The sequence below is a fragment of the Equus quagga genome, unplaced genomic scaffold (assembly GCF_021613505.1).
Source record: "Equus quagga isolate Etosha38 unplaced genomic scaffold, UCLA_HA_Equagga_1.0 HiC_scaffold_236_RagTag, whole genome shotgun sequence".
NCBI lineage: Eukaryota > Metazoa > Chordata > Mammalia > Perissodactyla > Equidae > Equus > Equus quagga.
The window spans coordinates 28,610-40,488 of NW_025793243.1; the positions used below are offsets into that span (position 1 = coordinate 28,610).

The 11,879-nt window shown below is 51.5% G+C and overlaps 1 protein-coding gene across 2 annotated transcripts; it reads left to right on the plus strand.

Annotated features, from left to right (window-relative positions):
- Positions 1 to 335: 335 nt before the first annotated feature.
- LOC124232092 (mitochondrial ornithine transporter 1-like) lies at positions 336 to 11,873 on the plus strand. Of its 2 annotated transcripts, none has more exons than XM_046649065.1 (3): positions 336 to 450; positions 3,264 to 3,388; positions 8,674 to 11,873. In XM_046649065.1, exons 2-3 carry the CDS (start codon positions 3,334 to 3,336, stop codon positions 8,934 to 8,936), a joined length of 318 nt encoding a protein of 105 aa, XP_046505021.1. In that variant the 5' UTR covers positions 336 to 450; positions 3,264 to 3,333; the 3' UTR covers positions 8,937 to 11,873. The 2 variants fall into 2 exon arrangements, with proteins under 2 accessions (XP_046505021.1, XP_046505020.1); XM_046649064.1 differs by lacking the exon at positions 336 to 450 and adding an exon at positions 481 to 970.
- The last annotated feature ends 6 nt before the right edge of the window (positions 11,874 to 11,879 follow it).

Genomic DNA, 11,879 nt, shown 5'->3' on the forward strand with positions numbered 1-11,879 from the left:
AGGATGGATTTCTTTGCGGGAGGCGGAATGAGAATATTTCTCATCACCACCTTTCCAGTGCTTTCGTTCTCAATTATAACTTAAAATCAAAGCCTTGAGCCCCGAGTCCCGGCGCGGTTAACAGCCCCGGGACTTCGGGCCGTTCTCCCATCCCCGCGCCCTGCGCCGCCCAAGGTCTCCGAGGCCCCGGGGAAGGGAAGCGACTGGGAGGCCGGCCCGGCGCCGCGGCCGCTCCCGCTTCTGCAGCTCCACGCGCTCCGCGCCCCCGCGGCCTGAGCGCGCCGCCGGCTTCCGCCTCGCGGAGGGCACCTCCCGGGCCCGGGCCCGCCCGCCGCGGGGGCGCTGGGGGCGGAGCGGAGGGCCGGGCCGCGGCCGACGTGGGCGGTAAGAGGCGGCCCCGGCGCGGAGGGGAGGCGAGAGCAGGCGGCGGAGCCCGAGCGGGACGCGGCGGTGAGCGCAGCCCCGGCCGGCGCTCGCGGGCTGCGGGGAGCCCGCCGGGAGTGGGGCGCGGGCAGCGGGCGGGCGGCGCCACTTTCCCGGGCGCCGGGCTGGGCTCCGGGGTCGGCGGCCGCCGTGCACGTGCGCCGGGACCCGCGGCGCCCTTCGCCCCGCGCTGCCCGGGAGACTGGCGGGCCGGGCGGCCTCCTGCCCCGGGGATCACCTGCTGCCCTCCTGTGCCGCGCGCGGTGGCAGCCGGCCGCCCGAGCGCCGGGGAGGTCGGAGGCGCCGATGAATGGAGACGCGGGCAGGTTGCCGGGGCCGAGTCGGCGGACGATCGAGCGGGGAAGAGAAAGTTGGAACTGGTCTCGGCGAGCTGTGCCTGGGGCGGACCGGGATCCCGCGCCCAGGAGGAGGGGCGGCTGGGGCGCCTCCGAGCGCCCTCCCGCCCCGGCCGTGGTGACTCGGCGGCAGGCGGCCTCCCGCCGCGCCGGCTCCGGCCTGAAGCTGGAACCTTCCCGTGGCATTTCGCGTACGTGGTGGAAAGTGTGGCCTCATCGGATCCTCCCATAAGAGAAATTAATTTCCCCAGGGAACGAGAAGGATGTACGATCGGCCCTGTGGTTTGTCTCTCCCGGAGGCCGACGCGGGTGCAGTTTGAAAGAGGGGTAAAGGGACGCTGGAAGGGTTCAGTTTTTCCCCTCTAAGCGGTACCGAAGGCTCACGAATCGGTTTTAACTCATGCTGATCAGTCTCGCCTCCCGCGAGCCATATGTCGTCTTCAAGCCAAGACTGCGTGTAATTTGAGTCAATTGACCACACCTGAGTTAATCTGTTCCTCTCGCTGTTTACTATCCTGATAATTCTACAAGTAGTTATTTGTAGGATTTGGTGTGTTCAAGTCTGACTTACCTAAAGGGGTTGAATTCACCTTGATATAGTACAATCTGTTGTGCCTTTCTTTCCTTCTAAGTTAAGAAAGAAAGGTCCACAATGAAAGGAATGAACACACTGAAAAGGCCACGTTGTGCCCTGCACGTGTGACTTTTCTCCCCGCTTGCCTTCATTTTCCTTTAAAGTGCACGGTTGGATTTTTTTTTCTCCTTTCTGGCCAGATTGGAAAACTCTGGAATTAAGTATTGGTTGGTAAACGCAGACCCAAAAGGCAAGAGTTGAGCTGAGTCCTCCCTCTGCCCTGACTAGTCTTATAACCTTGGGCAGGCCCTTGTTTCCCTCTGGCCTCAGTGTTCCATCTGGAAAAGGAGGAGATTGGGTTAAGCCCTGATGTTGTTCTCTGCATCCCCCAGGCCGCCTCATCAACCTTAGTAATTAGTCCTGGCGTTCTAGGCCCATCAATAATGTTAAATTGGTGTCTTGTATGTCTTAGTTGCTTTTATTAAGTTCTGTGCTTTTCTTGTTGCTGGTTTTAAAATTTTTTGTGGAGAAAGGAAGATTCTTGGTGTCTGGTCAGAGACAACGTGCTTCAAGTGGTTAAAAAACTTGGTAGCTAAGATTATTTTCTGCTGACGTTTAGGCTGATGTTGGCATTCGTCAATGATCCGGCCTGGCCCGCGCACCTCCTCTGAGAGGTGGCCTGACTGGGATCACAGCTCTCTTCAGTGTGATGAATAAAAATCCCTTGTTATTCACGAATAAGTCACTTACATCATTTGAAAACCATACAGAGTTGGTTATTTGAATATTCTATGTTAATGTAGTGAGCCAACTTTCCTTTTTCTAGTCAATGTTGATGAAGTCCGTGCTCAGCCATAGTTAATTGATTTTTGTCTAAAGGGAGAGGAGTAGACTCTAGCTTTCCCAGACTGCCGGCTTCAGCCCAAACCTGCTGAATCAAGATTTCCAGGAGAGAGGCCTGGTCATTTGAATATTTAACAAGTGCCCCAGGTGATTCTTATTAAGCAAATTTGGGACACAGTGGACCAGGTATTGCTTCTCGTAGTGGTTGGTGCCCAGGCATTAGCCTCATCTGGGAGCAGGTCAGGACGGGCAGCACTCCTGGTCCCACCTGAGGCCTGTTGGATCAGAATGTGCATTTTAACAAGGCCCCCCCGGTGATTCCTGTGCGCATTCACAGTGGAGCTCTGGAGGGGACTCCGATGTGACAGTACCTAATGTTTGATGCTGTGCTTTGTGGCTATTCTAAGGACCCGTGCTGCACGTTCACAATTCGTCATCACATCTGTCTGACGTGGCTATTTGTGATTGCCTTTTGTATTATAGTGACAATACTTTATTCACCTTTTGTAGATGGGGACCCCCAGCTCTAGAGGCCCAAGGAGCCACCCTGCTGGTGGCAGAGCAGGCATTCAGATGACCCAGGCGTGTGTCACTCGCCAGAGCTCCAACCCTGCTCCTTCCCAGATGGTTTTGTGACCTCCTCTTAGGGACCCCCACAGGCCACTGTCTGAATTTCGAACTGAGCGTGGTGCACAGGTAGTTCAACGTCAGCCTCTGAGAAACTCGGCTGATGTGGCTTGGGATGTCTGTGGTTGGCTCACTTATTTGGCATTTGTTTCTAAGGGTTCCGGAAAGGTTGGTTGAAGGCACTCCCCTCCCCCGCCCCAAGTGGCTGTGGCATTGATATCAGGAAGGTTTTTGACCTGAGAGCTTTTCGTGGGGAGGTGGTGGACGGGGAGAGGGGAGGCTGATGGCTCAGCTGTGCGGACACCCTGAGCCCTCTTCCTTCACAGCAGCAAGAGCCGATTTCCCAGCTCCCAGAAGTTCAGGCCCAGTAAATGGGCAGCAGGCCTAGAGAAGGGGAGGCTGCGGGGCCCGACTGATGGTGAACCCTTCCCTCCTCCCAGGGATGTGAGGTGCCCGACATAAGCTCCAGAGAGTTGCCTCCCACGGAGCCCAGCAGAGGAGCAGACGAACATGAAGTCCAATCCTGCCATCCAAGCTGCCATTGACCTCACTGCCGGGGCCGCAGGTAATCCCGGAGAAAACCTGTCCTCTCTTCCTCAAGTCTCCTCTCTAAGGGAGGTCGAGTGAAAGGGTGGTGGAACTATTACCTTGGGCACTCCAGACGCAATACGCCTCACCCCCGGGACGCAGCCCTTTTCTGGCGTGTAATACCGTGTTCAAGCACGGCAGAAGGTGGGGGAGTTCTCGCTGTGTTAAAACTTTTTGAGTCAGGTTGTGGGTTGGGGGCATCCCCAGTCTACAGCTGGAAAACATCGCAGCTCAGAGCTGAAATCACTCGTCCGTTGTCACATGGCCGGGAGAGGCAAGTGACACGGGATTCCACATGCCTGGCCGTCTTCAGAGCCCTTGTAGTGCAAAAGTAACACTGTGCCAACTCTCCAGGGAAATCTCAGTGATTGTCCTTACGACTGCTGGGGAGAGAAAGGAGGGCTCCCTTCAGAAATGTCCTTGGTAAATGAGACGGACAGGAAAGGAAAGGAGAGGCCCCAGCATTTGCCTGGGGATAGTGGGCTGGGCCTCGGGGCCAAGTCCCAGGGCAGACTGTGGCCGGTGGGCACAGGTGAGCACTCTTGGGTAGGGCTTGCAACACACAGGTCACTCTTTAGAAAAGGTCACCTCACTCAGCCTGAGGCAGATGACAGAGTCGGAAGTCCTGGGTGGTGACTTGGTTCTCCAGATGCCTGTGTTGTTGTAGGGCCTCTGGAGCACTCGTGCTTCTCAGATGGAAACCCCGTCTACCCTGGCCTCCTGATTCTTACCATGGGTCACAGCTGCCCTGGGTGGAGAGGCCAGAGGCTGGATGGCCCTGTCCTCTTATCTGGTGGGACCTCCTGGGTCAACAGCTCAAGTGTGGTTGTCTCCTCTTATCTTGTCATTGCTTAGTTGTAAAAAAGAAGTCGGGTTCAGAGAGGAACAAAGTATTTTCCCATAATCCAAAGGTCGGGTAAGGTAGGCTAATAAGGCCATGAGGAAGGCCAGAGACACAGCATTGCAGACACTGATAAGAAGTGCAGGGGAGGGCATGGCCCCCGGGTTAGAGGCCCAAAGGAGTGTCCTGCCCCAGGAACAGGGAAACTTAGGGCCACCCAGGATCTGCCCCAGTGGCCTCTTGCCTAATGTGTGACTTTGGGTCAGCCCCTCGTCCTGCCGTGGAATTGAGCTGCAACGCCCCCCTGCCCTCCCCCCCCATGTCACATTTGGAGGACACTGACCACGGGAACAGTGGAACCCTTTGCCAGCCTCTGGCATCCTCTTCCTGTCGTGTGAACACCCTGGGCTCAGTTTTTGTTTCTGCAGCAGGAGGGCATTTAACCACCTGAGAGATTCTCAGCTTTTGGAATTAAATGTCCTTCAGTCAGTCTATCAAAGATGTGGGATCTGTTGTGATAGAATTAAAATGCTTACCTTTTCCTAGAAAGGTGTTTATGTGTGGGCAGGTATGGGGTGCCACATTTATAACTTGTGGTAAATTTTTAAAGATAGAAATTGCAAGAGTATTGTTGGGAGTCTGGTGTGTAAGGCATTTGCTGGAAGATGTGCTGCTTTGCAATAGTATTAACATGTATCGAGCCCTTATGCATATAAGCAGTTACTCTTCCTGGTTACTCTGGGTAGCTCTTTCTTCCTGTGCTGGTACACAGGGTCGCCCCTCTCTGATGTAGCCCTGCCCTGGGTTATTCTAACTTCCAAGGACAGCAGGCTCCCTTGCAGGGGGTCTAAGCCTGTGGTGGCTGTGAGCAGAAGAGGTTCCTGTTAGTGACCTGAGAACTCCCTCTGCTGGGAGGCACGGATGCAAAGGGGAGCAGCAGTCCCACCTTGGAGGCGTCCCAGTCTTCAAAGGATGGAACTAGAAGGGCCTTTAGAGACCATAGACAATAGTGCTCATTGTATATGTAGAAAAGAGGCCCAGAGAGGGATGGTGGTTCAAGGTTGCACAGCTATATAGTGTAACGGCAGGGCTGGGACGTTGGTTGCTTCGTTCCTTGTCTAGTTCTGTTGTTTGTGTTAATTCTGCATACAATGGGCCAACAGCATTCCCAGAGAGGGACATCAGTTTAGAGACCTTGCTGCCCCAGCTCTGTGGTTGGGGAGATTGTTGGGCTTTGGGATTTTTCATTTTCTTTTCCATTGCCAGGAGCAAAGGACCCCTAGTGTTTTGTGGACACAGACCACCCAGGAAAGTGATTCGCGCCCGAGAGCAGAGCCAGTCGTGGTCTGAGGTGACATGGGTGTAGACTACATGTGCTGTTCTCCGTGGCTCTCCTTTTCCTTGTAAACAAACCTCCCCCACCAGACAGGTTTTCAGCCCAGCTCCTCTGCTCTAAGGTGCTGGGAAGCCGTCGCTGTCTGTCTGCGCTGCCGGGGGAGAGGTTCCCGGAAAGGATGGAGAGCCCCAGGCAGCTGGGAGGGGAGTGTGTGAAGAAGATGGTTAGGTAACTGGATAATTATTGAAATGAGGCAGCATGGATCTCAAAGTTAAGTTGCCATGAAGGGAAACCTTGGCGGCACTTGAAGATTTAGAGGTTTAACAATTGCAAACTTCTGCGCTTCCTGCCGACTGCTCTGTGCAGTGTGTCTGTTTAGTGTAGTCGGGCACTGTCACATTTTATATAATTGAAGTTTGTCCTCTCAAATGTCAAAATTAAAACCAAACCCAAAGTCTTTTTTGATGGGAATATTTTGAAAATTTCCCGCCTCTCTGTGCTGTTAAGTGGAATACTTATGGACCGTCTCCAGGGCGGTTTGCCATTCTCGCCTCTGCCTGGGTGGACAGGGCGGACCAGGTCCTTCTGGTTGAAGGTCTGCTTCTCGGTTTTCGCCTCTGTCCTCCCTGTGTGCTGTCCTTGCCCCTACAGTTCCCTCAACACCTCGTCACTTGCTGACTACTCTGTCGAGGACTGAAAATCCACGGCACCCGCCTTGGTAAAGTGTAGGGAGCAACACATCTGAGTGCCTCTCTTAGAGACTAAGATGCAATTGTGACACCTGTGAAAGAAGGCAGAGGCTGTTTCCATTCCTCTCTTGAGGAGAAAGAGATGATCACAGGTCTGAGCTCCAAGTCGGGAAAAATATTTACTTCCTCTACATTATGTGTTTCTTCATTGACTTGTCAGAGATCGGAAGACCGGCTAGGTGGTTGGGCTCAGCGGTTGGGGCTGGTGTCCAGAATACTCATCACCCACTAGAGGGGCCACGGCAGGTGCTGCCACAGTGTCATTTGTGAGTGGGAAATTACATGGGAAATTAGCTTACCTCCATGGATGCAAGAGAGAATTGTAGCTGGCATTTGAAAATTCATTAGCCTCCTACCTTCTCCCTGTTGGAAATGTAACTGTTACAGATATACCAACCAATGCATCTTGTAGTAAACTCTGATGTCTGAACTGTTCAGGATGATTGGGTTAGAATACGGAAGACTTCCAGTTAAAGTATTACTTTGTATTAAAAATGTGTTTTATGTCTATAAATTAAACATTAAAATAGACTACTCTGGGGGCTGGCCTGGTGGTGTAGCAGTGAAGTTCGTGCGCTCGGTTTTGGTGGCCTGGGGTTTGCTGGTTGGGATCCCGGGCACAGACCTACACACCAGTTATTGACCCATGCTGTGGCAGGTGTCCCACATATAAAATAGAGGAAGATGGGCACAGATGTTAGCTCAGGGCCAGTCTTCCTCAGCAAAAAGAGGAGGATTGGTGGTGGATGTTAGCTCAAAGGTAATCTTTCTCCAAAAAAAAAAAATATATATATATATATCTCTTTCTCTGAATTATATGCTTTATTCAGCTTATCTGCATCTGGATTATCTAAATCATGTACCCATTTAAATTCTGACATTCACCTCTTCTTTTGGGATGAATTGTTTTGATATAATTAGGATCTTTTTTGATTCTAGCCTAGCAGTCCCTGAGAGAGAATAACTCTGATTATAGTAACATCTTATTACATTATATTCTACTAATTCAGAATTTGAGATAAGGTGGCAAGACAAAGTGGAAATGTGTCCTTCCTCTTGTGGAAGAAACGAATAGCAGTGACAGGATCCTGGAGCTCGGACTTGTGCTCAGATCAGACTTGTAGTCCTTAAAGAAGGGATCAGACGACTTTCAGACTCTTTGGAAATGTCTGTTTCTCTGCCCATAATTAATTGGGAGTTAACAGTCCCTCCCCCATCTCTGCTTTCCACAGTTTAGTTGGAGTAACTATGTACAATGTCAAACTTATGAAATTGTCTTTCTTAAATATTTTATGTAAGCCTTCTCTTCAGTTTTGATGAGGCTTTAATAACCTCACCTAGTGGTGGTTTCCTGACACGAGCAGGGGACATCTTGAGCCCAAGGGAGGTGGAAGCGCTCACCCGTGGCAGTTCCCAGAATGCTGACCCCAGTCCAGGGGCTGGGGGTAGATTAGAGTGGTTATGGCTCATTCGCTTCCTTGTGTTCAGAATTTTTATTGAAGGCATCTAATGCAATCTAGAGTTTTCTGTGTTTAGTACTCCTACAGTATAAAAGCTTATAAATAATAGGATTTATGCCAAGCAAAGGTAAGTTTCAGTCTGTTCCCTATCTGAATACAAATCATTAATGGAAAGAGTGCAAATTAGAGGTTTTTCCCTAGGGTCAAATATTTAGCTCCTCAGGGATAAATTAGCCAGACTCTGTTTTCTTTATCTGCTGCCTGCTGCTCTGTTATTTTTCTGATAGTCATCAGTGCCACTGGGCGTTAGGCAAAGAGAGTGATTAACTCTTCCGAGATTTCTCCTCCCCTTCCTTTTATATGGCTGCGCGCGCGCGCTCACACACACTAACTGCTGTTTATTAACCGCTTGTGGAGCAGGCGTTAGGTTAGGTCTGCTCATCCATTTTTCCTGAGTCCTCGCATGAACCCTATGAGCTGGGTGTAGCTGAGGAACTGAGGCTCAGAAGTTACATGGCTTGTCCAGGATCTCACGGCAGAGCCAGGCTTCAAGCCAAGGTCCCTCTGACCCCTTGGCTGATGCTCCTAAACACACCCCCTGCCTTGCCTCCTGTGGCTTTCACTATCGACTACACATCTCCCTCTACCACGTGTGAGCTCCTTCAGGGCTGGACCTGGGTGCTGGGCCCCTTCCGGACCTCCTAGAAGTTGTTTATTGGACTCAGCTAGAAGATATAGGGGGAAAGAGGTCAAATGAACTGCAGCAGAGGCGCGCCCTGTGGTGGGCTGCCTGTCCCTCATTCCCCCGGGTGGTTGAGGCTGCGCTCACACACAGCCGTAGATGAGTGCTGGAGAAGGATTCTGTCCTGGTTGCAGGGGGCACAGCGTGCGTTCTGACGGGGCAGCCCTTCGACACACTGAAGGTGAAGATGCAGACGTTCCCCAAGCTGTACAGAGGGCTCACTGACTGCTGCCTGAAGACCTACTCCCAGGTGGGCTTCCGGGGCTTCTACAGGGGGACCAGCCCAGCGCTGATCGCCAACATCGCCGAGAACTCCGTCCTCTTCATGTGCTACGGCTTCTGCCAGCAGGTGGTGCGGAAAGCGGTTGGATTAGACAAGCAGGCAAAGCTGAGGTGAGTCGAGGACACGGACACTCTTTTTTTGTTTTAAGAAAAACCAATACCATTGTACAGTCAGGATTTTTATGATACCTTATGGGGAAGGAGGTTTCGTTTTTTAAAATAACTACTTTCTGATTACGAATTTATACACTGTCGTCATATAAAACTTGGAAGACACGTATGCATCATGCAAAAGGAGAATTGCCCATGATCCACCGTGGAAAACGAACCACTCGTACGTGTTGGTATTCAGGAAAATGCTTTTCAAATGCCAACGGTGGTGTTGCTGCTCGTGTGGGCAGAAGTGCTGGACTGAAACCATAGACACAGCTTGTGACCCATGTTATGGGCTCCAGTTCATCAGCAAAATGCAGAGTATTGGAAGACGTTGCCCGAGCCAAATAGGTTTGAGGAGAACCTTGGAATTTTAGCAAGGGTCAGAAGCATCTGAGAAGATGCCGGTGAACCTGCGGTTTCTTTGGCTGAGTCTGCCCCAATGTCAGACTTCGGCTTATGCTTGGTCATCCCTTGGGTGTTTATTATACGGACAAAAAAGAATTAGGAAACCACTGGCATGTACCTTGGATAGCATCCCTCCTTTGAACATTGATTTGTCTTAAATCACTTAAAATTATTGTGTCGGCTTTGTGGTTGCGAAGGGCAGTCTTATTGGGTGTTTTGGTAGGAATTTGAAACCCTAGTGCAACTACAGGTCCCACATGACTAGAGTGGGTTCCTTTATATAGAAATGTTCTCTGGAGGTGGCTAGAAGTCTAAAGATGTGCCCCTTTGTAGACAGGAATTCTATCTTGATGGATGGAACTTGCTCTTTAAAGGCTTGGGACTGGATGAGGTCATCCGGGGAGACAGGGTCTATAGAGGGTTGAGCTCTGGTGATGGGACCCACCAGCACAAAGGGGTCAGGAAAGAGCGGAAGGAAAGAAATAAGCAGGAGACCACCCAGGAGAGAGTGGTATCCCATGATGGAGACTGACAGAAGGAAGACTGTAGCGGCCGGAGCTCTCCCAACTTGAGGGTGAGACTTTCTACTCTGGGCGACCTGGAGTTTGGGTCTCCTTCAGCATCCTTCGAAGGACGAATGAGGGAGAAGACAGGGAAACAGTGAGCAACCACATGAGAAAGTCCTGCAGGAAAGAAGCCATCCTATTCACTTGGCCTAGCCCAGCACTCTCATCCTTTTGAAGTTGGGGGGCTGCTGCTTTTTCATCCTGCAGACCGGTGTTTGCTCATTACCTGTTGGGAAATGCCCCCTTAGTTTACAAACCTCCGAGGTGTATGTTGTGTTTTTAGCCCTCACTCTGGTCCTGTGAGGGGAGCAAAGCAGGTGCTGATATCTGTTTGGTCGACGGGGAGACTGAAATGCAGACACTGACGTGCTCAAGATCACTGGTTGGTAACTGAGAAAGCCAGGATGCAGACCATGTCTTCTGAGCCCCCAGCCAGCAGTCTTTCCCTACGACCCCAGTCGGGGCTCTGGAATATTTTTGGGGGTCAGACCCAGAGAAAAGACTAATAAGCAGAAGTAGTGAAAAGTGCCTGTGAGAACCTGCTGTGAATTTCTGCAGTAGTGTTGTAAATATTTGTCTGCTCTCGGTTCGAACTACCTTGCGTAGTGTTCTCCTTTGACCTTTGCCTAGATGGGATCTTACACAGCAAGGGGGGTCCAGGTACATGTTTGTTGAATGGGTGACAAACAGTTGGTTCTTAGAAAATGCCACCCTACGCCTAGTGCCGTTTCCATTCCAGTTCTGAACATGTATGCTCTAGGCCCAGCCGGGGGCCTGTGGCCCTCATTTAGCACACTGGCAGCTGAAAGTATTTATTAGAAAGCCGAAGTCCACTGCAGATCTGATGTGGCCTTGTCGTTGTGCTGTAACAAAGTGCTTGGTGGTCATTCAGCGTCCGAGCCGTTGCTGCATCTTGGATTGACTGGACAGCTGTGTTTGTGGATGCCACCTTTGTTCCAGCGGACTTGGCAGATTCTGACCCCCATTGACTATTGCCTGTCAGCAGGTTGACAGAGAGTCCCTGAGGGAGGCAAGTACGGATCTGCAGGCTGGCTGGAAGACAGCAGATGCCATTTAAGCTTTGGTTTTGACAAATGAGCCAAGTAGGAGTGAAGGGGGAAGGAATGGAGTGAACGGCCTGGGGCAGTTTCCACACTCTGGAAAGCTGTGTGCAGATACAGTCGTGAGTCTGGCTCTCCTCTGGAAATGGTCGGATGTTTGGTTCTCTAAGATGAAAAGGAAGTCCGTACTGCAAGCAGTGTCTTCCTCCCGGAAGAAAACCTTGTCTGAGCCAACTCTTCTGAGAACCCTGAGTGTGTGACAAGCTGCCTCGGCCCCTGGACACCCGCCTTACACCCATGTGCATCACCGAATAGGGAATAGGAAGTCAGGGCTGAGATGGGAGGCAGCCCTTGATTTCATGTTAATACTGACGTTAGTTTGTGTAACTGTTAGTTTAATGTAACTTTAGGACAACTGAGTGTGGTAGGTCAATTAGGCTTCTGCTCACAGTTTGCGGAAAAATTATTAGGGGATCTCTCTGCCTCGGGCAGTTGGCTGCGGGGAAGACCTCCTAGGGCCCTTCTGGAAACCGGTGACCCATCCTGGTTGTTCAGTGACAGCACGATGCTGACATTTAAAGGTGAGCGCCAGGGAGACAGTTGTCCTGCTTTGAGCAGTTTGGTCCTTCCTGCCGTGGAAAGGATGGTCCCTTCCCACGTGACAAAACACCATCCCAGTGTTTGGAGAGGATCTTCTCTTCTGATCCCCGTGAATTCTCCGAGAAGTCTTCTGGCAGTGTGTTTCTCAGACTTTCCCCCATACTCTTGGACTCTCACTGGATTCCAGTGTCACAGCCCTGCTGGTGACTGTGGCTGGTTGTATTAAACCCATAGGAGATGAGGTGAGTGCTTCCGCTTTTGGACTAATGT

What these genes read in the sequence shown, in the direction of transcription:
- LOC124232092 (XM_046649065.1), top strand. Translation starts at nt 3,334, where the DNA reads ATGAAGTCCAATCCTGCCATCCAAGCTGCCATTGACCTCACTGCCGGG. An exon ending in CCTCACTGCCGGGGCCGCAG is followed by an intron (nt 3,389 to 8,673) that starts GTAATCCCGGAG and finishes TCCTGGTTGCAG; the next exon opens with GGGGCACAGCGTGCGTTCTG.